This window comes from Sminthopsis crassicaudata, chromosome 4 (assembly GCF_048593235.1).
Source record: "Sminthopsis crassicaudata isolate SCR6 chromosome 4, ASM4859323v1, whole genome shotgun sequence".
NCBI lineage: Eukaryota > Metazoa > Chordata > Mammalia > Dasyuromorphia > Dasyuridae > Sminthopsis > Sminthopsis crassicaudata.
In genome coordinates, this window is record NC_133620.1 from 454,446,273 (window position 1) to 454,471,220 (window position 24,948).

At 41.7% G+C, this 24,948-nt stretch overlaps 1 protein-coding gene across 4 annotated transcripts in view; it reads left to right on the top strand.

Moving 5' to 3' along the window:
- RPH3AL (rabphilin 3A like (without C2 domains)) overlaps positions 1-24,948 on the top strand; it is a 161,791-nt gene that overhangs the window by 92,740 nt on the left and 44,103 nt on the right. For all 4 annotated transcript variants that reach the window (XM_074263826.1, XM_074263827.1, XM_074263825.1 and 1 more), the window contains one exon: positions 12,121-12,295. In XM_074263826.1, coding sequence (XP_074119927.1) covers positions 12,121-12,295 — 175 coding nt within the window. The remainder of the gene's footprint in view (positions 1-12,120; positions 12,296-24,948) is intronic.

A 24,948-nucleotide genomic window follows, 5' to 3' on the forward strand; every position in this document is an offset into this window, starting at 1 on the left:
ATCAGTTTCAGGAAAAGCATCATCCATCTCCTGTCTGATCAAGGGACTTGAGAATACTCTCATTATGATTCCTTTTTGTTAAAAGAAAGAAAAAAAAAAAACGACAGGTTCATGTCTCAGTTCTGACACTGAAATTAGCCTTGTGATTAGAGCCAAGTCATTTAATTTCTCCAAACCTCATTTTCCTCACCTGTCAAATGGGAAGATTAATACTTTTCACTGATCACCTCAGAAGATCCTTACAAGGAAAGTGCTTCATAAAATTTAGTCTTATTTAAATAAAATTTAAGAGCTATTATTATCATATGACTTTTCCTTCTTTAATCATTACTCAAATGATATCCAAAGCACTCTCCTTTCAAATTTATGGGTTTTATGCAGTGATAGAGCTTCTTAATACATATATATATATTTCTTTTTTGCCATCTCTTTCAGATCAGTTTCTTTTGAATAATGATTATCTATTAGTGAATTTCAGTCATAATCCTATTAAGTCTCAATCCTACTAAGTCCTACCCCATGCCTGGACTGTTGTGATATCCTGCTGGTTAGTTCTCTGCCTCAGATCTCTCCCTACTGCAATCCCTCCTCCATTCATTTGTCAAATTAATCTACCTAAAGATGACCCAATGTACAGATCTGACCATGTAACCTACACACACACACACACACACACACACACACACACACACACACACACACACACACATACACACCCAGTAAATTCCAGTGGCTCCCTATTACTTCCAGAATCACACAAGAATCTCCATCTCCCAATTCCTAGTATTTTTACTGGCTGACCTTTATGCTTGGATTTCTCTCCCTCCTTCCTTGACATTTTTCAAGGTCCATATCAAACCCCAGCTTCTACAAGAGGCATTTCTTGAACCCTCTTAATGCTGGTGCCTTTCCTCTGCTGATGATTTCTAATTTAACCTCTCTCTCTCTCCACACACACACACACACACACACACACACACACACACACACATTTGTATATAATTGTTTACATGTTCTTTTCCATTAGATTATAAGCTCCTTGAAGGCAGAAACTGTCTTGCTTTTTTATGCATCCCTAGTGCTTGACATAGTGCCTGACTCATAATATGTGCTTGTTTATAATATATATATATATATATGTATATATATATATATATATATATATATATATACATTTATTTATTTATTTATTATAATAAGTAATTGCTGTACTAAAGGTATATAGATATTTGAGGTCATAAATACTGTTCCAGTCCCTCTTCCCGGCTATTTCTACCTTGCAAGTTTTGGCTGCATCCTCTACCGTTTTCTTTCTTTGTATGTCCTACCTATATGTTTCTCCATCCTCCTGTATTTTTGATTTATAGCTTTCTTGATTAAAGAACAGCGTCTGTAGTTGAACAGATTCTTCCTATTTTCCTCCCATCATTCTAATGTCTAAAGTCAAGGTCCAGAAAAATAAATCTCATTCTTGCATCTCTAACCCTCTGTTTACTTCTCATATCCTCTTCCAGGGTCCTAAATGAAGTAGACAGGACAGATGAAACTGTGCTACCTGTGTGTGTCTGCCAGGACATTGGGTTACTGACCAGACTTTCTGTTGTATAACTATAATATAATGTAGTGACTTGCACAGAGTTAACTCTCTGACTTTATTTGTGAGATTTATGAAGGTCTCAGGATCCTGGCTTCAACTCAGACTTGGACAGATCATTCTAATCAGTACCGCTGTCTGTCCACTAGAACAGGCTGCATCAGGAAATAGCAAGTGTTTTTTCTCTCTGAGTATCATCAAAGAGACTAGAAGGTGATCTGTCAGGCATATTTTTAAAATTTATTTTTATAAAGCTTTTTATTTTCGAAACATGTGCATAAATAGTTTTCAACATTCACCCTTGCAAAACCTTTTGTTCCAATTTTTTTTCTCTCCCTTCCCTCCACCCTCTCCCTTAAGACAGCAAGTAATTTAATATATATTTAAACATGTGCAATTCTTCTATACATATTTCTACAGTTATCATGCTGTCAGGCATATTGTGATGAGAATTATGACATCGGAAGAGAGGCAAGACAGGAGGACTGCGAAGGTCTCTTCAAGCTCTTTCAGTTTCTCTGATTCAGTGTTCCAAATGAATGTAACCCAAAGTTATTCTATGAGTCATAAACTTGGACAGTTAGCCTCTCTGGGACTCAGTCTTCTCATCTGAAAAACAAAAGGATGGGGCTAGATGGCCTCTAAAGTTCTTCTAGATCTAGGTCTACAATCCTTTGTGTGATCTTTCTTCAGGTCTCAGTTTCCTCATCTGTAAAATTAGGGCATTGGGCTTGATGTCCTCTGAGATCTCTTCATTTAATATCTGTGATTCTCCAGCTACACTCAGAGAAGGGACACTGGGAAATGAGTGTAAACTGTTTGCATTTTTTTGTTTTTCTTCCCAGGTTATTTTTACCTTCTGAATCCAATTTTTCCTTTGCAACAACAACAACAACAAAATTCAGTTCTGCACATATATATTGTACTTAGGATATACTATAACATATTTAATATGTATGGGAATGCCTGCCGTCTAAGGAAGAGGGAGGAGGGAAGGAGGGGAAAAATTCAGAACAGAAGGGAGTGCAAGGGATAATGTTGTAAAAAATTACCTATGCATATGTACTGTCAATGTTATTTTTATAAAATTAATTTTTAAAAATCTGTGATTCTCTCATACTCCAATATATGAGATATAGGCAGCTAGGTGGGTGATATAATGGACAGAGCACAGGACTTTGAGTCAAGAAGAGCTGAGCTGAAACTCTATCTCAGGTAATTATTAGTTATATGACCCCAGGCAAATTACTTTACTTTTGTCACCTTTGGTTTCCCCATCTGGAAAATGGGCATAATAATAGCTCCTACCTACCTAATTTGTGAAGATCAAATGAGATAATATTTGTAGAGCTCTTTGCAGAACCTTAAAATACCATATAAACATTAGCTATTGTCATTATTAATTTTCACATAATACAAATTCAGGCTTCCTGAGAAGACATCTCCTTATTCGGGAACTTTACCATTAAAACTGCTTCCTTCCTTCTAATATGAGACTACACATATATTCTAATATGAATATGTAACAGTGGGTAGCTTGTTTTTGTTTTTGTAGGGGTGGAATTTAGGGTGGCTATTTCTAGAAGGAAATTCCTGCTTATATTCTGAAGTTATAGTAATCTGGGACTCATTAGCCCATTTGGTTAGAAACTGATCCTACTAAGACCAAGAATATATATCTGATGCCCTTCTGGGTGCCGCATGTCACAGACCTCTGAGTTTTGTCCTCTGTCTGTGGCATAGAGAAGGGATCAATAAATGTTTATTAACTGAATGTTAGTTGAATGGGGGAATGGTGAACTAAATGACAATTATATAAACACTTTATTTTCATGAGTTCATTTGAGCTTTACATAAGCCCTGTGTGATAGGGTCTTATGGGTATTAATGTCCGCATTTGACAGATGAGAAAACTAAAGCTTAGTTTAAAATCATTTATATTTGGTCACAAGGGTTAAAGTAAAGATCAAATCCCACTCTTCCTAACTACAAATCCTAATTCTTTGCATATTTGACTATACTGTCTTAGAAGACTTCTAAGTTTCCTCCTTAGTTTAAATTCTGTAATCTTGCAAGTATAAGGATTTGAACCCAGATTCTTAGATTTCTTTCTAATCCAACAAACATTTTAAAAGGGAGAGAGAACATGTGTTTATTAAGTACCTATTATGTTCCAGGCAATGTACCGAGCACAAATATTATTTCACTTTATTTCTCATAACAACCCTGGAATAATAATATCCCCATTTTGTAATTGGAGAAACTGAGGCTGACAGAAATTAAATGACTTTTCCAGATAATAGGCAGAATTTGAGCTCTTGTCTTCCCGACTCCAGTGCCCTATTCATTGTGCTCCCTAGTACCCTCTTGTTGTTTGTCACTGAAGTTACAAAGAGAAATCAAAATCACCCTCTGTCTTCAAAGAGTTTTCATTTTCCTGATTCCAAATCCAACTTCTTCAGACAGGTAGAAGTAGTTGACAGCCATATAGACACATATGGAAAGAGGACTTGCTGCTGTCCATATATACGTAATAAAGTCAAAAGTGTAGCCAGACTGGAAGAGGACAGTGATTTTACCCCCTGGGCTTAATGAGGCAGGTTACTTTCCACTTTCTACTGATTCAGATGGAAAAAGGAGTTTTGGGGCACCGAGGTGGCACAGTGGATAGAGCACCAGCCCTGGATTCAGGAGGACCCGAGTTCAAATCTGGTCTCAGACACTTAACACGTCCTAGCTGTGTGACCCTGGGCAAGTCACTTAACCCCAGCCTCAGGAAAAAAAAAAGAAAAAGGAGTTTTGACACAGAAAAATGGTGGAACAGGAGTGGAGTGATGGTATGGAGTAGGAGATGGGAAGTTGGTTTAAAGCTTGAGAACTCTTAGAATTTTGTTGGAAGGGAAAACTCTAAAATGGAATTCGACCAGATTAACTTAGCCATTGAGAATGAAACAGGGAACAACAAGAATTTCTAACCCTAAGTCAGAGTAATGTCTCACAGAGAGTCTCTATTTTTGACGACCTGGAAGTAGAGGTAACGAGAGATTTTAGCCTAAAAGCACTTGGTAACTATAGTGGCTGTGTCTCTGTATTCCAATAAATTCAGTGTAGGGTGAGAAATCTCCTTCAGAAGAACTATCCTTTCTGACTAAGACTTAGAGAAATAGGCAGCATCTCTAATTAGGAAAAAGGCACAAAGGATGGTTATTTTTCTTTCTTTTCAAATGACTGGATGTGTTGGGGCTTTTTCCTTTTAAAAGAACTATAGTGGGGAAAAGCCTCTAGACTTTAAGCTAAAAGACTTATGGATAAAGTTACTTAACCTTTCTCCACCCTTACCTATACAACTTTGCCTAAAGCTAGAAGTTGAAATCAGAAAGAAACTTATAGCCCCATGTTCAATGAAACTGGGCCTGGCAGTGAGCAGCAGTGACCATGGAAACATCAGAATAATAGCTAACCCAAAATTCCGAAGCATCTGACAGAAACTAGTCATCTGGTAGATACTATATATTATGCAAGACCAGTGGAGAGCAGACCCAGCGGGAACATGGTAGCACGGCATATATAATGAACTGCTTCTCCATGGCTGTGCTTTGGATACCAAGGTTTTCTATATACGTGTCTGCCCGAATATCTGCCTTGGCCAACTGTATTTCCTTTACCTATCTCCCAAGCATGTTCTTTACATGTTCCCAATTCCCACAGATGATATGTATTTTTGTAGGATACTGTATGTATTCACCTTAGATTTATTGGAGGAAACTTGTATTGTTACTTTTCTTACCATGGTTTTTAAATTTTTTCATTAAACTCTTTCACTATGAACTAATTATCTCCTGTGACTGACTAGAAAAAATAAACACCTTGATAGGAGCTCATAAGTTCATGAGTGTGACTGAATGCAGATCCATAGAATACCCTCACCTTGGGGACCAATTGTAAGAATTTAAGACTGCCCCTCGATTGTTAGGAACCACAGGTCATAACGTGCTGGGGGCACAAAAATGTCACCTTCGGACCTGAAGGACAAATAGCTCTTTACATAGAAGACATCAGAAAATGGACTCCCTCTTTCCAGAACTTAGCCTTCCTCCTCCGTCACCCCCAGATGATCATCCAGCCGATGGTCCTTCCCCTTTCCATTCAACAAGATCCCTACAATTACAACCTTCTCCGAGCCACTGCATTTAAGGAAATGCCAATAATTAGCGATGGTTATCACAGTAATTAAAACTCCCAGGGAACAACTTGGCCAATATCCATCTGGATCATCCAGAGCCAAGATGGTCCGTGAGCTGAAGCCGTAATGAAAACTAACCCGCCTCTGGGAAGGAGGAAGCTAAAAGAATACGAAGAGAAATTTTCTCCCTCTCGCCCCTTCCCCAAAGCTCCGTCCAGCTCTGGTCTGTCTTTTTCTCATTAAATGCCATTTTCAAGGCTGGCTGCTTTGCCTGCCTTATCACAATCCAGCACACATGAGAAGATTATGGCTTTTTCAGGAATGTGCAAAGGTTTGGATTTTTTCCCCCTCCAGAACTGTGAACGTTTTCAGAACCCTGGTTGCCGGGAGGGATGGTACTACTGGGAAGAGGGGAACGGGGATTAATTCCTACCTAGGGCTTTTCCTGCCAAAATTTGCGACTGTCACAGCCAAGTGTTTATTTTGGGAACGGGATGAGCTTCTCAGGGTAGACACACCTGTTTGTGCTGCATGGGGCCTGTTAGAAACCAGCCATGGATTTCAGGTTGGAGAGGCAGAGGATAAAAACATAAGCGGGTGATACGGGAGAGACCTGCACAGGCTGCCTTCAGCGCCAGAGACTAGCTCAGCTGGAACGTGCCCCCGTGTTTCTCCCCAGCCCTGATTACCACATAGAAAGAAAGCACTTTCAAAAATACTGCCCTTGAATCTTATGTGGGTGTATCGGGTAGACTCTGAAATATAGTCTTCCATCCTTGCTTCAATGGGAAGTACAGAAGCAGCACTAGTCCCTACAGTCCCCAAAAGACCCCATCCCCTCGGAGTCCATGGGTTTGGTATAGGTAGGACAGACAGTTATCCACCTTGGGATCACCCAAGGGAGGCACTATGGTGGCCTTGAAGGGCCAGTTAGATCCCCAACATTGGAATCACTCTGACAGGTTAGATGGCAAAGATGGTTTTGCTCAGAGCCATGTTTTTGCTGGTTTTCGGTCTGTGACTCCACTTGGGATTTTTTTGGCAAAGGTACCGGAGTGGTCGGCCATTTTCTTCTCCAGCTCATTTGAAGATGAGGAAACTGAGGCAAAGAGGGGGAGTGATTTGCCTAGGGTCACCCAGCTGGTAAGCGGGTAAGGATGGATTTGAAACTCAGATCTCTTGACTCCAGGCTCAGTACTATATCCATGGTGCCATCTGGCTGCCCTACTCAGAGCCATCCACTGTCATTTTTACTCCTAGGACAGCTCCACTATTTCTACCTATTTATAATCTATATATTTATATTGATATTTATCTACACACATATGTAAATAAATTTTAATTGGCAGATTCTTGGACAAGGAGAAACCCCAAGAGGCAGAAGCCACAGCCTTCCTCCCCCTACTCAACAAACTCCAGTGGTTCCCTGTTAACTTTGAAGAACAAAGACAAATTTCTCTGGGATTTTGAGTTCTTCACAACTTCTTCCTGTTTCTTCTCTTCTTCATTGCTAGCCTCCATGCAGCCTGTGATCCGGCCGTTATCTGCCCTCACACATGATGCCCAATCTCCCATCTCCGTGTCTTTGTCCCAGGGTCCTCCAGGCCTGAATATTATTTCTCTCCCCCTCCACCTCTCAGAATCTCTGGCTTTCTTCATGTTCAGCTCCTTATCTATCTCTTGCCTGGACTCTTCACAGTAGCCTTCGGGTCTCTGTATCCAATCCGCCCTCCACTAACCTGCCCAGGAGATTTGTCTGAAGCTTAGATCTGACTAGATTAGCCCACAGCCCCTATCCTTTGAGCTCTGATGATTCCTGTTCTCTGCAAGATCAAATCGAATGTCATCTGTCTCACATTTAAGGCTCTTTGTGACTCATTCTGCTTCTACTTTTCTCTCCTCTGTGAACTCTGCAGTCCAGCATCTCTGGCCAACCATTCCTGGAATAAGTATAAAAAAAACCAAACAAATCTCAGTTTCCCTGACTTCCTCCCAGCTGAAATGCCGCCTTCTATAGGAAATCTATCTCAGTTTCCTCAGCTGCTCATTTCTTCCCCTCTGAAGTTATATCTGCCTTCTACTCTGTGGGTATCTTATATGTCCATAGTTATTGACATGTTTTCTTTCCTGTTAGAATGGAAGCTCCCTGAGGGCAGATTTTTGGCCTTTTTTAGTGCCTCCCAGCACATAACTGATTGATGGTTCTGCAGCCTACCCTTATGGTTTGTTCCTTTAATTGAAAAAAATTATCTTGCTTAGTCGAGTCATTTTCCCCAGAATCATCCCCAGAATTCCCCCAGAATCCTCCCTTTCCTTTCTTTTATCTGCTCTCCTATAATAATTCAATGTGTCGCTTCATTTAATTAAAACAAGGCAACATTTCCTGTTTGGGGAAGGAAAGGGACATCTCTTGTTTGGGAACGGAGGAATAAAATGAAGCTGACCCCTATCTTCTCCAGCACCTCCATCTGTCATCCACTGCCCTTCTTACCTTAGACAGAGATTGCTAGGATCAAAGCTCATTCCAACAAAAGCCCAGCGAGGAGTTGGTGACTGTCAGCCAATCTACGAATATTGACCGAGCACCCATCACTCATTGACTCACCCCCAGCGAGGTGCCTCATAAACTCTACAATTTGGCACAGATGGAGGGAATTGGTTTTATTACTGGCTGGGGAGCTGAAGCATAGACACATATATCAACATCGTACAATCGACTTGGCAAGCCCTAAGAGTTCAGAGCGGGGAGAATAATTCTGGCATTGAGGGGGGGCTCAGAAATAACCTGTTAGTGACCCTGGAATCTATCTGGGCTTTAATGGGAGGGGGAGGAAAGGGAGACTGAGGGGAGGGAAGGAGGCAATGGATCTTCTTTCTTTCATCCTCTTGATTGTGGGAGAATTCTAGATGACAGGAGCTCTTCCCTCCTCCCTAGCTTCAGAATAGACTAAACTCCATCAGAACAAGGAATAAATAAGGAAACACCTTCCCTTTTTCTGGGTTCTCTCCTCCCTTCTTCTCTACACATTGCCCTTTTCATTGTGGCACTGTCCATAATGTTGTATGGTTAACAGATTGTGGAGGTAGCAGCTAGGTAAGAATGATTTCATTCATTCATTATTCATTCATACGGTCAGTCCCATCAAGTGCTACTACATGAGAACTTTTAAGAGAGTTCGGGTTTGGGGGTCAGACTTTTTTCCATCCAGACCTGAGTTTTAATTGCTATAGACGCAGCTCTGGCCCAGGAGCTGGGAAGAACTGATGTTATGTCTGTCATGCAAAGAACTAGGAAGATTTAGTTCAGGTACTTACTGGCTGTTTGATCCTGAGCAAGTTACCTCTGTCTGCCTTAGTTTCCACAGCTGTCAAATAAAGAAAATCCCTATCTCCTGAGGTGGTTGTGAGAATCAAATGAGATAATATCCATGAAACACTTCACAAACCTCAAAATGCTATAAAGATGCTTACTATCATTGCCGTTCTTATCACAATTATTATGAGATGTGAAAACTCTTGCTGGCTGTGGACAGTTCCTTGGTAACTTAAAAGTCCCAGAGCATCACCTGTGGCTACGGAGAGGTTAGTGACTTATCTCTGAGAAGCGCAGCTAGTGTGAGTGTGGAGCAGGTCTTCCTCATCCCGAGGTACAGCCACGAGTCTATCCTGAACACTATTCATTCGTTTTGTTAATACCCAGTGAGTAAAGGAAAAAATCTTGTATTGAGTGTTTTCCAAGTGCCTAAGAGTGTGCTAAACAAAAGTGACGTTGATCCTGGTCCTCAGGGAGTTTATAGTGTGTGTGTGTGTGTGTGTGTGTGTGTGTGTGTGTGTGTGTGTGTGTGTGTGAGAGAGAGAGAGAGAGAGAGAGAGAGAGAGAGAAAGAGAGAAACAGAGACAGAGAGAGAGAGAGAGAGAGAGAGAGAGAGAGAGAGAGAGAGAGAGAGAGAGAGAGAGAGAGAGAGGTAAAGAGAGAGACAGAGAGACACACACAGAGAGGGAGAGGGAGAGAAATAGAAACAGACAGAAAGACAGAGAAAGGCAGAAAAGACAGAGAGGGAGAAAAATAGACAGAGACAGAGAATGAATGAATTTAAATGGTGGCCTTTTGGTTTGGAATATTACAGGGAGGGTGAGGGGAGTCAGAGAAGAGCAGATTAATTTCATTAGTATAGAGAATTTCTAGAAAAGGAAAGTAAATCCTTAGCTGTTCTCAGCAATACAGTGATCCAAGACAATCCCAAAGGACGGATGATGAAGCATGCTCTCCGCCTCCAGAGCAAGGACTGATATTGATTGAATCTAGACTGCCATGCTCTTTTTCACTTTCATTTTTTTTCTTTGGGTCTTGTACAAAACGACTAATATGGAAATGTTTCACAGAATCACACATGTATAACCTATATCTGATTGCTTATTGTCTGAGGGGGGGGAGTAGATGGGAGGATGGAATTTGGAACTCAGAATTTTAAATTAAAACATTAAAAAAAATGGGGGGGGAGAAAAGGCAATCAGTTCAGATCAGCACTTTGATCCAGTGATCTGACTTTTGTTTGCAGGGTATGGGTGCCCTGAGCCATTGAAATCTCTAGGAAAGTTTCCTTTAAAAAAAGAAAGAATGAATGAACCAGGGGCAGCTAGGTGGCGCAGTGGATAGAGCAGCAGCCCTGAAATCAGGAGGACTTGAGTTCAAATCTGGTCTCAGACACTTAACATTTCTTGACTGTGTGACCCTGGGCAAGTCACTTAACCCCAATTGCCTCAGCAAAAAAAAAAAAGCAAGCAAGAAAGAAAGAACCAACTGTGCTTGAGTTGGGGGAAAACAATTGGTTCATGGCTGGTACTCCTCCAATCTCAGAAAGTAACCCAAACTGAAACAAAGCCAATAGAAAACCACAAGCTCCATTATCCAGAAACAAAGGGAAGCCCAGTGTTCCACCAGTTCTGTGGCTGTCCAGAGCCTCGGGGCAGATTTGTTTGTCTCCGGGTCTTCAATCTATTTTTTGAAGCAGAATATTTGACCTTTGGATGACTAGCTTCCAAATGGACCCCACTGGGTACTCCAGATGGCAGCCTCAGCTTTTCCAGGCTGGTTTCTGGCCCGATTATTTTCCTGTCCCCCTTTTCTCCTTCTTCATTATTCACTGCTTCATCCCACTACAGGGAACACTGCTGAAAAACCCCGGTGGATTAGTAGGCATCGAAAGCCATGGCCCTGATCTCATTTGCTCCCTTGCGTTCTAATTTGTGGTTAGTGCTGCAATTTTGGCCATCTCGTGTTTTGGGTCCTTTCAAGGGTGCTTTCTAAATTGATTTTTCTCAGCCACTTCTTCAAGATGAGTTTCCAAATAACATGATTCAGCCCCAATGTGATAGCATTCACCGGGCTATTATGGCCTCTCTAGACACACCAATCACAGACAGATCTTAGATAATTGGGAGAGGAATAGTGAGTGGGCAGCTGGGTGGCTCAGTGGAGAGAGGGCTGGACCTGTAGTCAGGAAGAACTGAGTGCAAGTCCAGCCTCAGACACTTACCTAGCTGCATGACCCTTTTCTCAGTTTCTTCATCGGACAAATGAGCTGGAGAGGGAAACGGTCAATCACTCGAGTATCTGCCAAGAAAACCCCAAAGGGGAGTCACAGACTCAGATGTGATTGAAATGACCGAACAACAAAAGAGAGTCGTAGGGGAAGTTCTGGAGCATTGTACTGAGTCAAAATGGAGACATAGAGGGTGCCCAAGGGCAGTGTGGACAAGTGTCCGGCACAAAAAGAACCACTCTGACTGGCTTTCTGGGAATTTGCCTGACTTCACTGAGGACAAGTTCATCCCACTCTGCTTTCAGGGTGTAGAAGAAACTAGTTTGACCAGTGAAGTAAAGAAGGGACGTGATTGTAGAAATAATGTAAAATCCCATGCACAGTTCATATTTTCCTATTTGTATTCAGTTGGGGGGTGAAGGGGACCTGAACTTGTGATTTTATTGGATAGCAATGTAGATCAGTGAATGATGTACTAGTCTTTAAGGCAGGAAGACCCTGAGATCAAATCCCACCCCAGGGACTCTCCATTGATGAATTAGCAATATTTGCCAGGATTTGCATTGCGTTTTAAGGTTTACAGAGCATGTTAGGAGTGTTTTGTCCTTTGATCCTCACAACATTTTTAGATTATCATCTCCATTTTATAGATGAGAAAACTGAGGCAGGCAGAGGTAACGTCTCTATCCCCTGGTCCATCCTTGAGCCACAGGGTCTAGGCTAAAATGAAAACAGTGGAATTTGAGGACAATAGGGACCTCCCTGGTATCAGCTGCTGCAAACATGTGCCTTATCCCTAGGTGTGGAAGAGGTCCGGGGCCTGGTTCTACAAAGCACTGCCGAAATACATACTGCCACTGAAGATACAGGGCCAAGCCAGTGAACCCCACTTCAGGCTCCCCCCTATAGAGCCTCCCATGAGTGATCCAAGGAACATCAGCACTAGTCGATACTACTCCTGGGCCCGAGGGAAAGGTAGGTTCCCCTCCTCCTCTAAAAACGCACCTTCATGAATGTTGAAAACTATCTTTTTGCACATACTTTGAAAATAAAAAAGCTATTTTTAAAAAATGAAGAACCCCCCCCAAAAATTCCACCCTTTCCCCCACTCTCCAGTCAGTGTAATAGAACAGTGTGGGAAGCCTGGAAACCCAGGATTTAGAGGCTATGTGACCTTGACCAATCCCCTAACCCCTTGGGGCCTCAGTTTCCTTCTGTGTAAAATGACATAATTGGACTTGGAGCCTTTAAAGTTCCCTTCAGCTCCAAATCAATGACCCTATATTTCTTTTTTGTGTGTTTTATATTTAGTTTTTTAAATAATAGTTTTTTATTTTTCAAAATACATGCAAAGATAATTTTCAACATTCATCCTTGCAAAACCTTGTGTTCCATATTTTTCTCCCTCCTTCCCCATCTCCCCCTTCCCCTAAACAACAAGGAATCCAACATGTGCAATTCTTCCAAACATATTTCCATATTCATCATGCTGCCCAAGAAAAGTCAGAATCGATCCTATATTTTCAAGGATCCTTTCCAAGCCTACAATCCCAGGATCCTCTGATTGGATTGGTTCCTTTCTGAGCAGGGAGATGGGGACCAGGAGAGAATACTATATATGGTTTCAGACACAGTCATTGTATATTGGATGTCTTATTTAACTTGTAACAACAAGGGAGAGTTCAAGGGAAGTTGAGGGAATGGAGAATGGAGATATTTCTAGGATAAAAAATATGATGTAAAAATAAAAAATAACAGTGATAGTTTAAAAAAAAAAGAGCCAATACTCAGAAAATGAAGATTAAATGGATCAAGTCTGAATCTCTGAGATTTTCCCTTGGCTTCTTCTCCACACCCTCCTGTTCCCTCCCTTTGCCACCCGGTCATCTGGCGTGAGGAGGCAGCCTCTAATTGCCAGCAGAAAGCAGGCTAGAAGGATTGCCTCTGACAGGCAGAGGAGCTCGGCTGGAAGCCAGGGAAGGCAGCTTGGCTCCCATCACTCTAATAAGCATTGATCTGGGGAGTGGAGGTGGCGAGACCTCAGACAGCTACATGGATTTCTGGAGAATTACAGTCTCCATCATTTGGAAATTTAGGATGTTTTTCATGTTTTTTGTGAAATATTAAAAATGTGTCTCTTCAAAGAGACCCGTAGCTTTATTTCCTCTCTGCTCGATGACTATGTCTAGGGGTTGTGCCTAATGGAAGGATTCCCTGCTGCTGACAAATACACTGGGTTTGATACCCACCTCACCGTTCCCCTCCATGTCACCTTGTTAGTGATGCTGACTGGGGCACCTTGGCCCAGGTGCCTCGTCCTATGGCCCCCAGGACAGCCTTAGGTGATTCATCCACAGAATCTGAAGCTAAGAGATCAAGGGCTGAAAGGACTTCTCATCCAGCCTTCTTGCTTTACAGGTGAGGGAATTAAAACCTGACAAGGTAACATGATTTGCTTTAAGAGCTACTCATTTAGGCTCAGGAGTTCTGGCTTCAAGTATGGACTTTAGTACTTATTAGCCACATGACCACAAGCAAGACAAATTTTCTAAGCCTCAGTTTTCTCATCTAGGATGTGGATAGAATAATATTTGCTTTGCCCCAGAGGGCTTTTATGAGATCCAAATGAAGTGTCTGGAAAGCAATTTGTAAATTTTAAAAGACTATGTTTAAATTTGTATGTTTTTTATTAATCTCATTTTTATCATCACACTTTGATAGAATTCACATAGAAACAATTCCGGAGAAAGACCCTGCTATTGTTATGTATGTTTAAAATTTGATAAACTTTTGCACAGCTGGATAAAGTAACTGCTTTCTTTTACTTGAATAAAAGTACTGCCTTGTCAGCTTATACTCTGCAAACTCACAGAAACTATCTTTGGAATGAGTCGAGTTAACGGGCAGAAAAAGAGATAACTGAACTTTGTCTGGACAAGGTTCCCAGGGGGTTGTAATTTCTCCTGTTAGGTCTCTATATTTTGAAAGTTTTCATTTTATATAGTTTGGAAATTATAAATGTTTGATGCAGTGGTATTTATTAAAAATTCTGTTCTGAAATTTTTATAGATCATATCTATTATAGTATGAGCAATGGTTCACACTCTAAAGAAACTTGAATTCTCCAGGATTGTCTGAGGTTTTATGAGGAATGTGTTATTTATCAGTTTGTAGCATGGTGAGCATAGTTTAGGAGTCCCAAAAGTCTTAGTGCTACTTTAGGCTTTAATACCTTTAATACTTTGTTTAATACAACATTTACAAAATTATCATTTGAAAGTCTAATTTTCAAAATTTATTTTATACTTATTTAGTTTTGTGCATTTTGAAAAATAAACTTTAATTTTAACAGAATGGGGTACCTTGTCATTTTGCACTGTATGTACAGTTTTCAGGATGGCATTCTTAGAGTTATGGATGGATAGAGAAGGTCTTGTTTGACTACCTTAGTCATCTGATCTATCTCCATTAGGGGGATTCTTATGAAGGTCCTATCAAAATCTTGTTGTTTGGTAACTCAAGGCCAAGATTAACAATACAGCGTGTTCAGTTACTAAGAAGCAACTGATGGGAGTTTTTAGAAAGCTTGAAAATCAACTAGAGCATTATATAGCTCAAGAAAATGAGATATTACTTCACTGCATAATCTCGCTTGATCAATAGATCCATACTTTTTAAGGTCAATTTTTTTTAATAATTTCGAGTGACAATAATCTGGTCCAGAATTGGCATGATCACCTCCCAAATATGCGTGATTCAGTAATTTGTTTGATGCGTCTTTGTTGCAATATTATTGAGTTTACATGGTTGTCACCCATAGAGGGCCTTTTGATTCTACTCTTGGGCCATAGCAATGTCATAGGATCCATCTGGAGAATAAGCATTTTTTAATCACATGCAACAAATCCAGTAATATACACCTACATTTGCCCTCTATTGTTTCTTAAGTAAGGTCTGTTAAAGCTCCAAAAGCATTCCTGTCTATGATATCTTTTGAGAGCTTCTATCAATCCTCTTCCACCTTTTTTTGCAAGAAAATATTTAATTTTCTATAGCTGTCATGGGCTAACGAGCCCTGCTTTTCATTAACATTGCATTGATTTTAATTTGGATACATTCTAGAACCATTGTATTTCATTTTATGAGACCAAAACCATGTGGCAAGACAAGTATAATGACTCCAGATGTGTTTTTCCCATCAAGCTTTGGCTTCAGGATGCCAATCTGTCTCTTAACAGAGTCAGTTTGAGCTTCTCTTTGATAGCCTTGTACTCGGTGTGACTGGCCTGAAAAAGACCAAGGACTATCTCACGTATTGCCTTTAATCCATTGGTTAATTTTACCTTCAGATTCAAGCTCAAAACCTTCAGTTCTCCCTGTTCTTCCTTGATGCACATTCAGTGTCCAAATGACATTTTGATATCATTGGAGAAGGTTTTTAGGAGATGAAAAAGCTACTTAATGTGCCTTCAGAGGAACCTTAAAACTCGATTCCATTCAAATATATTAATTAAGATGACATTTTAGTAGGATTCCCTCTTTGACTTGAAAGCTTTTCTCGGCTCTATTTTGAGAATGATGATGGTGGATTTAGTATTTGGCAGAAACATAGTGTCTCTCTGAAAGATGGCACATTTTGTATCAGTTGTTCTTGACATTATGGTATGGCAGCATGTTTTAAATAGAGGATGATTTCCCACATGGACATCAGACCTCCAAGGAAGCCATAGCTGGATTTTTTCAAGCCCAGGAGAAGCAGTATACAAGCATTCTAAAAATAAATTCATTAAATTAAATTCAATTTGGGGAAAGGGTGACTGAGATCCTAGGACATGCACAGAGACTGCTCAGTGGTGACGTTCACCTGGGATATTATAATTTAAGCAATTATCCTTGTGAACTAGATGCTTACATTTAGTTGTTTATCTCAACCCACAGTATTTCTTTGTCATGGATTTAATTTTCTTTTATTTACTCACATCTCTAACCTCAATTTCTGTATTGGGACATAGTACTCAGATGGAGCAAAGGACCGGAGCGATATATAGCACAAGAAAGTAGTTGTGTTGAATTTTAATAAGAAACATACCAGCATTTTGGAATTTTAAATAATTAGCCTTCCAAAATTTTTTGTAAGTTTGAAGAATTTACACTTCTGACATTAGTTGTTGAGTTTAAATTTTTATTTTTAGCTACAAATTCTCTCCTTCCTGCCAGCCCCTTTGCTGTTCTGGAGGAGATGGTTAAGATCGGGGCCCATCCTCTGCACAAGTCCTGGCTTCTAGGTCTACCAACTTGCTCAGGTTTTGGCCTGAGCCCCTTCCTCATCCTCCTTGAATTATCTTTCTAGGAGATGTTTCCATCTCTTAATGAGGTCTTGATAGGCCTGAAATGGCATGTTGTTACAGCATGCTTTGCTGCCTGGCCTCTGCCCTGGACTCATCTCCTGCTGTGCTTTCCTACCCAGGTATTGCCCTGACGCTTTTTCCTGCTGTGGCTCTGGCCAGGGCCTCTGTACCATTTGCTTCTCCTACTTTTGTTCTTTCAGGACCCACAGGTTTCTTGGGTATACTTAGGCCAGATAGAGAAGCATACTTCTATTTCTCTCTCTCTTTTTTTAATTAATTGTTCCTCCTGATTTGTTTTTGGAACTTTTCTGAAGCATTTATTAAAGTTTATTTTATTTATATTTATATTATATATTTGTATATAGTTATACAATAAATTTATAAATATTAACATATTAAATATTTTAAGATATATTAAAATCAAATTAGGTGTTTCTTTCAGTGCTACAATATTTTAAAGTAATAATTTCTATTTCCTATATCAAGCGTTTACAAAAATGATAAAATAGGGGCAGTTAGGTGGTGCAGTAGATAGAGCACCAACCCTGAAGTCAGAGGACCTGAATTCAAATTTGACCTCAAGACATTTAACATTTCCTGGTTGTGTTACCTTGGGTAAGTCACTTAACCCCAATTGCCTCAGCAAAATAAATAAATAAATAAAATTTAAATAACAAAATCAATAGCTAAAAAGTTTAGAACAGGACTTCCCCTATAGGCTATCATAAAGCTTTCTTTTCTTTTCTTTTTTAAAATTCTAATTATTAATTTACTTATTTATTTGCAAAGCATATGCATGGGTAATTTTTCCAACACTGACCCTTGCAAAACCTTTTGTTCCCAGTTTTCCCCACCTTTTCCCCATCCCCTCCCCTAGCTGGCAGATAGTCTAATACACATTACATATGTTGAAATACATATCATGGGGCTTTCTTAAACCAGAATAAGTTGAATTCTTTCTACCATATTGAACGAATCTAAAACTATTGTCTACACATTCTAATTTTCAGCATCTTCAATCAGTCAACCATCAAGATTTTTTCTTCTCAATATTATTTTGTTTTTCCAAATACATGTAAAGATAATTTTCAAAATTCATTTTCATAAAACTTTTGTGTTCTAAATTTTTCTTCTTCCCTCTCTTACTTCCCCCCTCCCCCAAGACAGCCAGCAATAAATCTGATATATGTAATCCTTTTAAACATTATTTCCATATTTGGCATGTCATCAAGACTTTTTAAAGCTCCTGTTATACACGAGGCATTGTGCTTCATGCAGGGAAGAGTTCCTGCTCTCAAGAAGCTTATGTTCTCTTTATTTATTTATTTATTTATTAATTTTTGAAGCTCACGTTCTAATTGAACAGACAACATGTTCATATACAGGCACATACAACACAGACACATACAAAGCAAGGATAGTTTTGTAGGGAAGACTCCAGCAGTTGAGGGGGCTTGGAAAGTACTTACACAGAAGATGGTACTTGGGGCAAGGTTTGAGGAGACCAGGAATCTGAGAGGTGGAAGTGAGGAGGATATTCCAGCCATGGGTGATAGTCTGTGCAAAGGCAAAGGAGAGAAAGTGTTATATATGAAGGCCCCCAAGTTGGCCAGTGTGGCCAATTTGATTTTAGTTTGTGGAGGAAAGACAGGAAAGTGAGTTGGGGCCCGGTCCCCCTGCTCTGCTTATGGCTTTCCTCAAGGTGCTCAGATTTAATTCATTGCAGTGGAGGAAAGAGTGGTCATATTAACACATTCATAAATAATTCTAATACTGAGTAAGGTATGAGAGTGGTAAAGGAGAGATCCGGGCAAAGTGCTCTAACTTTCAGGAGGGAAGGACCTCTTTCAGTTGGGCTAGCATAGGGGAAAACATCATGAAGGAGGAACATAAGAGTTGAAAAGAAAGAGAAAGGAACGAAGGAAAGAAAGAAAAGAAGGAAGGAAGGAAGAAAGGAAAGGATGAAAGAGAAAGGAGAAAAGGGAGGGAGGAAGGAAGGAAAAAAGGAAGGAAGGAAGGGAAAAGGAAGAAAGGAAAGGATGAAAAGAAAGGGGAAAAGGGAGGGAGGAAGGAAGGAAAAAAGGAAGAAAAGAATGAAGGAAGAAAGAAAAGAAGGAAGGGATGAAAGAAGAGAAGGAGGGAAGAGGAGAGAGAGAGTGATTTTAATAAGTCCATGCCAGACATCATAGTCTACACAAAGGCACAGAATGGGAAATGGCAGGACTTCAAGGAATACCTTGTAGTTGACCGATAATGCAAAAAGGGGTGAAATATGAAAACAGACAAGAGAGGTAGGTTGGAGCCCGATTGGGAAAGTCCTTAGAAGCCAAGCTAATTAATTTGTATATTTTCCTCGAGTCAGTAGGTAGCCCTATAGGGCTAATGACATGACAAAGTTTGGGGTAAATATTCTACAGAGAACATCAAAACCCATGACTTGTAGTTTCTAGCCAGGGGTCTGCTGATAAATGTTTAACAACCAGTTCTCTAGGGAAATAAACATGTACTCTCAAATCACTTTTAAGTTTAATTTGCATTACTAATATTTTCTCTATTAATTTCTTTAGTCTAGACAACCAGTAAAAGAGCCCTGATTTGACTGTAACCAGATTTGGCATTTACCAATCTCTGGGGCATAAAGGCTCACACTGAAAATTTAACAATTAGCTAGCTGGTTTGAGCTGCCTCCAGCACAACCCTTTGTGGAGGGGAATCCAGCCTGTTTATCCCTCCACCTCCCATTCCCCCAGTAGGGAAAGATCTAAAGCCCTGAACCCCAAGGCCAGAGGGCTAGTCTCCTGGGGACAAGCCGTCTCACTCAGGCACAGCGATATAAGAGCTGGTCTTTCTTTCCTTTCAAGATGTTAAAAAATCTGGGCAGCTCTGCCAGCCTCATCAGAGCCATGAACTCCTGGGTCAGCAGCTGCTCGGTCCTGCCCAGTTCTGGGCATGTGCCAACCAGGGGGATGGGGAGAATGAAGGAATCACCTCACCAGAGATGTTCCAGGGAGGCACAGATGGAGAGTCATCTGGCCTTTTAATTAGGTGTAAGAAGAGGCTGGTGAACAACAGATTCAGAATTAGCTCACCATCTATTAGAAGGGTTTACATGATGGGAAGGGCAGAGATGGGCACTTTGCATCATTTTTCCTCAAAAGCAAGGGGTTTAAAACCTAACTCGAGGTCTTGGGAACAAGAAGAGGCACCAAGAGCAGAGCGAGGCCTTCTGAGTTTTTGTCCAAGAAAAGACTCTGCAGTTGCAGGAAAAGTGATATTCCTAATTTTTGTGCCTGGAAAAGTGAAATGAATGAGACTTTCATTGGTTTTGAGAAGCAAGGCAAGAGAGCAGGGGCCTTGGTATACCAGAAGGCCAGAAGCAAAGGGCACAAAATAGGTTATGGGAGGCTTGTGGTTGACCTAGAATGCAGTAGCTGTAAGAGAGGGTCGGTTTAGGAAAGGCAACTCTCTATTAATTCCATAACTTGCCTTTTTTGTTAAGTAGGTGCTGAACTTGGTTGTATCTATTTACCAAAGGCCTAACAGTACCTTCTAAATTCTGCTTTAGCTTTGTCCCTGGTTGTAAGACTGAAAGATCTGGAGGGGGGTTAATCCCCCAGGCTGAATTAGTGGGAGACATAGAAACTGAACTGTCCTTCCAGCTGAAATGTCGTCCCCATTCCTCTATATGCCGCCATTTCTGATTTCTCGTCTCCTTGATGTCCTGGCTCACAACTCGCCTCTTTTAGGAAGCCTTCTCGGATTACACCTGCTTGATAGGAGCCGTCATCAGTATAGTATGGATACGGGCGTTGTCTCTGGAGTCAGAGGGCCTGGGTTCATATCCTACCTTGGTGAACTTAGACAAATCACTTGTTCCTCGCTGAGCCTGTTTCCTCAGCCGTACAATGAAAGTGTTGGACTAGAAAGCCTTTGAATTCCTCATGATTTGGGTCTGGATCTAAGATCCCTGGGAGATAATTTGTAGCTCTGTGTAATCTGGGAGAGCAGGACGATCCATTTCTCTCGCTGGTCTCCCCAGCACCCAGTACCATGCCTGATAACGGCAGGGACTGAATAAATATTTGTGATTGATAAGTTGATGTTACTTCAGCACATACATACAGGGAACCTATCATGGGCCCAGCTTTGTACTACAGGTTTTGTGGGTTATTGTGATATTTAAACCAAAACATGGCTGCCTCAAGCAATTTAAAATCTCATGGGTGACCTAAGATGGACACACCTTAAAGCAGAAACAAAGGGAGGGACCAGACTTGTGATTTCCTCAATATAAAGAGAATCCCCTCGTCAGGACAAATTGGCAATTTCTCTGCGATTTATGATTTAGAAGGTTAGAGGTTAAAAAATGTTTAAGGTTACATGGCCAGCATGCGTCAGAGGCAGAACAGAAAACACTAAATATTATATGGCTCAGATAGTTAAGTGTTGTAGGCAGTATAGCCCATTAGGGGTTCCTGGAGAGTGTAGACACTAGGCTGGCATGATGGGAAAGGGGTCATAGGGAGATGAGATACTTGGTTGGGTGTTGCCCACCTACAAGAACAGGAAGGTGTCCAGCTCTCTGAAGACAAGGACTGCCTTATTTTTGTCTGTTTTCCCAGTACTTAGCACAAAGCCTGGCAAATGATAGGTGCTTAATAAATGTTTGTTGATTGCTTATCTGATTCCAGCTCTGGTTCCAGATCAGAAAGATTATGAAAGTGACAAAACTTGAAAGACATAAGGAAGTCTCGGATGAGAGGCAGTTTGGGTTCTAGAATTCTAAATAGAATCATAAAGCCTCTGGTCTAGCCCACAAACATCACTGCTATCCATACCTGTATACAGTAAGAGCTTAATAAATTCCTGTTGAATGGTTGACCCAGTTATGCTTCTGTTAATTGTGCACCAGCATTGGCAGTGCGGTCTGGACAACCCAGGAGTCTGTATAGCTGAGGAGAGGGATGAGGATGGGAAAAGCAGCATGGGCAAAGGTGTGGAGGTGAGACTGAGCAGGGAAAAGTTTGTAAACCCAAGCCGGCTGGCCAGAAGGATTTATGTCATTGAAGAGCCAGTGACAAAGCCAGATCCTAGAGGAGCTAGAATGCTGGGCTGAGGAGGCAGCTGACGTGGTGGATAGACCACTGATTCTGGAGTCCAAGGTCCTGGATTCAAATCTCACCTCTTTGATTATTATTCTATTAATCAAGACACCCACCTTTGATTAAGCGGATCTCACTTTACTCCTCTTTAAAATCAGGGTCTCAGACTAGCTCCCCACTGAGGTCCTTTCTCAGTCCAGCTCTCGGAGCCTAGTCTGGCCTTTACCTTGTCAACAGCGAGGGGACATTAATGGCTCCAGAATAGGAAGGGGACCAGATGAAAGTAGAAGGATGCATGGAGGGGCTGAGCGTATCACAGCCGGAGAGGGAGAGACAGAAAGGAAGGAAATTAGCCAGCAGTCGATGGCCAGAACACTTTATCAGTGATCTGCCAGTCAGTCATATAACAGTGATCATTTATAAGTGTCTTCTGTATGTCAGGCACTCGGCTAAGTTCTTTACACAACCCTAAGAGGTGGGTGCTGCTGTTATTTCTGTTTTACAGGTGGGGAAACTCAGACGTTAAGTGACTTGTCCAGAGTCATGCAACTAGCGAGCGTCTGATTCCAGACCTAGCACCGTCTCCATTGAGCCACCCACCTACTATATTCTACTGGGGGAGGCCGTGAATATCTGGATACAAACAAGATATATACAGAGTAAATGGAAGGAAATCTGAAAAGGGAAAATATTAGCTATCAGGGAAGCCCAGGAAAGGTTTTCTGCAGAAGGTAGAATTTGAGATGGGTCTTGAAGGAAGACCGGGAGACCCCCTGTGAATCCCTAAGAGGCTGACTGCCCCACAGGTGATAAGGACTGTCGGTTGGAATAGGGAGGATGGAAGAGGCTCGAGCCACGTTTCAGATGAAGAATCCACCAGGATGGTGACAAGATGAGAGGCTCAAAGGAGGGAGAAGTCAGAGATGAGACTGAAGCTTCACACTGGAGACATGTGGAGAGCAATGAGATTCGAGGATTAAGGAAATCTTGAGGGGGAGGCAGTCTGAGGAGCTGAATAAATTTGGTTTTAGATAAGTTTGAGGTGATATCGTATCAGAGATATCACTTAGAGATTTGGGCCTAGAGCCTTTGAGAGAGAGAGAGAGAATGGAGGGAATGAGAGAGAATAAAGGGACACAGAGATGGGGGGAGGAGTCTGGAGATGAGGGCCCAACCTTAGAGGCCATCTCCTTTACTTTACAGATACAGGGATGAAATGGCTTGCCCAAGGCCACAGGACACACAGGCCTCTGCCCCCCCCAAATCAGTGCTCTGTCCCCTGTGCCACACCAGCATCTTTAGAGAAGTTACCTAGAACTCTGGAAGGAACCCCATCCTGGCTCTGACACTTGAGCAGCTCTTATAACTGTTTTGGTCCTCAGTTTCCTCATCTGTAAAAATGAAGTTGAACTCAAAGGCTTCTGGGGTCCCATCCTGCTTGGGGCAGAGGGGAAGGGGCAGAAGGCAGGCACCCCGCTGCGTGCAGTTTCAATTCCTCCGAGAAGATGTTGGAGATGGACTGGGCAGCACCAGGAAAGGGCAGCCCCAAGGAGAAGTGGCCAGTAGGCTACTTCAGGGAGGTGCATCAGCCCCTAGGACAAACCCCCACTTGTCCTTCCTGCCTGGTTATGGCTCAGACCCCCAGCATTCAGGGTGCCCTTGTGAGCAGACTTTGCTCTGTAGAAGTGAACCAGACTCATACTGCACATGAGCAGATGGTGGTTCCCTAACGAGAGCTGGAGTGAGTGTCCTCAGAGCAGTCCCCGCTGCTCCATCCTCACCCAGCTGTGGCTCAGAGCCCGCTGGCTGCTGGGATTCCCTCTGGCAGTCACCAAGCCATGGGCCTGCAGGCCCAGCGAGACTTTAGGTTTTTAAATTTATGATCCTGAGATCTAGGGCAGGATTCAAAGCCTTGATCTTACAAGCCAGCACTCTGTCCTCTGGGGCTCTAGCCCTCCTTAAAAAGCAGCTCTGAATATCTCCATAGGAGAGTCTCAGCACTGAGCCACGAGAGACCTCACTGGCCATCTAACCCTCCCCATACACCAAAGGAATCCCTCCCATAATGCCCTAACAAGTGATTGTCCAGCCAAGAACCTGCCGTAGTCCTCTACCCGTAAAAATTACCCCTTCATCAGATCGAACAAATGTGTTTTCAGAGGTCACAGGCTTTTTTTTTCTAGTTGTCACTAATCTCAGTGGCCCACTCTCCCTGTCCCAGTCTCCGGATATCACTGATATCTTACTGCCAGACGACTGACAAAGGTTTGTGTCAAACACTACAGTCCTGATGTGTCACCTTGGACAAGTCCCTTTATCTCTCTCTTGGCGATGACTTTCTTCATCTATAAAATCTATAAAATTAGACTAGATGGCTGCGGAGGTCTCTTCCAACTCTAAATCTAGAATCCTGTGGACCCATGAATCAAGTAGTCATCAGCATCAGAGAACTTGTTATTAATCCCATCGCCATCCAATTCTCCCCATGCACCGCAGGAATCCCTCCCATAATGTCCTGGCAAGTGATTGTCTGGTCAGGACCCCAAATTCAGTTCTCTCCACTATGCCTTACTGCCTTTCATCATGAAGGGCATAGAACGCTCCACCAGGGAGTGAGGGCTGACTAGGGATCGATCTGATGAACTTTGAGGCGGGCTCCAATCAATTTGCTAAACATCAAGGGCTTTTGTCCGAGCTCAGAAAAAGGCTAGAAAGTAAGGAAATGTTCTGGAACCTTTCTGAGAGATTTTTCAGGGGCTGCTCTCAAGATTACTGGCCAGCTATTGGCTGGAAGAGCTGCCTATTAATGAGTATGTCATATTTCTCACGACCTTTTCATTTTTTCCCTACTCCCTTCTTCCGGATGCTTTGCAGAGAGAGAGATTTACACACACACACACACACACATACACACATCCTTCAGAACATGACAGAAATAAGCGTGTGTTCAATCTCACAACCTGAGAGAATGTCGAAAGTGAACTTTTCCTCCAAAAAAGTAGCAGACTGAGTGCTGACAGAGCACCTAGAAGCACGTACAGAATTGGACACACAGACTGCCAGGACAGATCTCATATAATTTTCTATTTCTCATCACCTGTGTGGAAGAGAGGAGAGTTTAGTTTTCCAGGCAGTGGGATCCCAGATGCAATATGGTAGAGCCCTGGGCTAATAATCA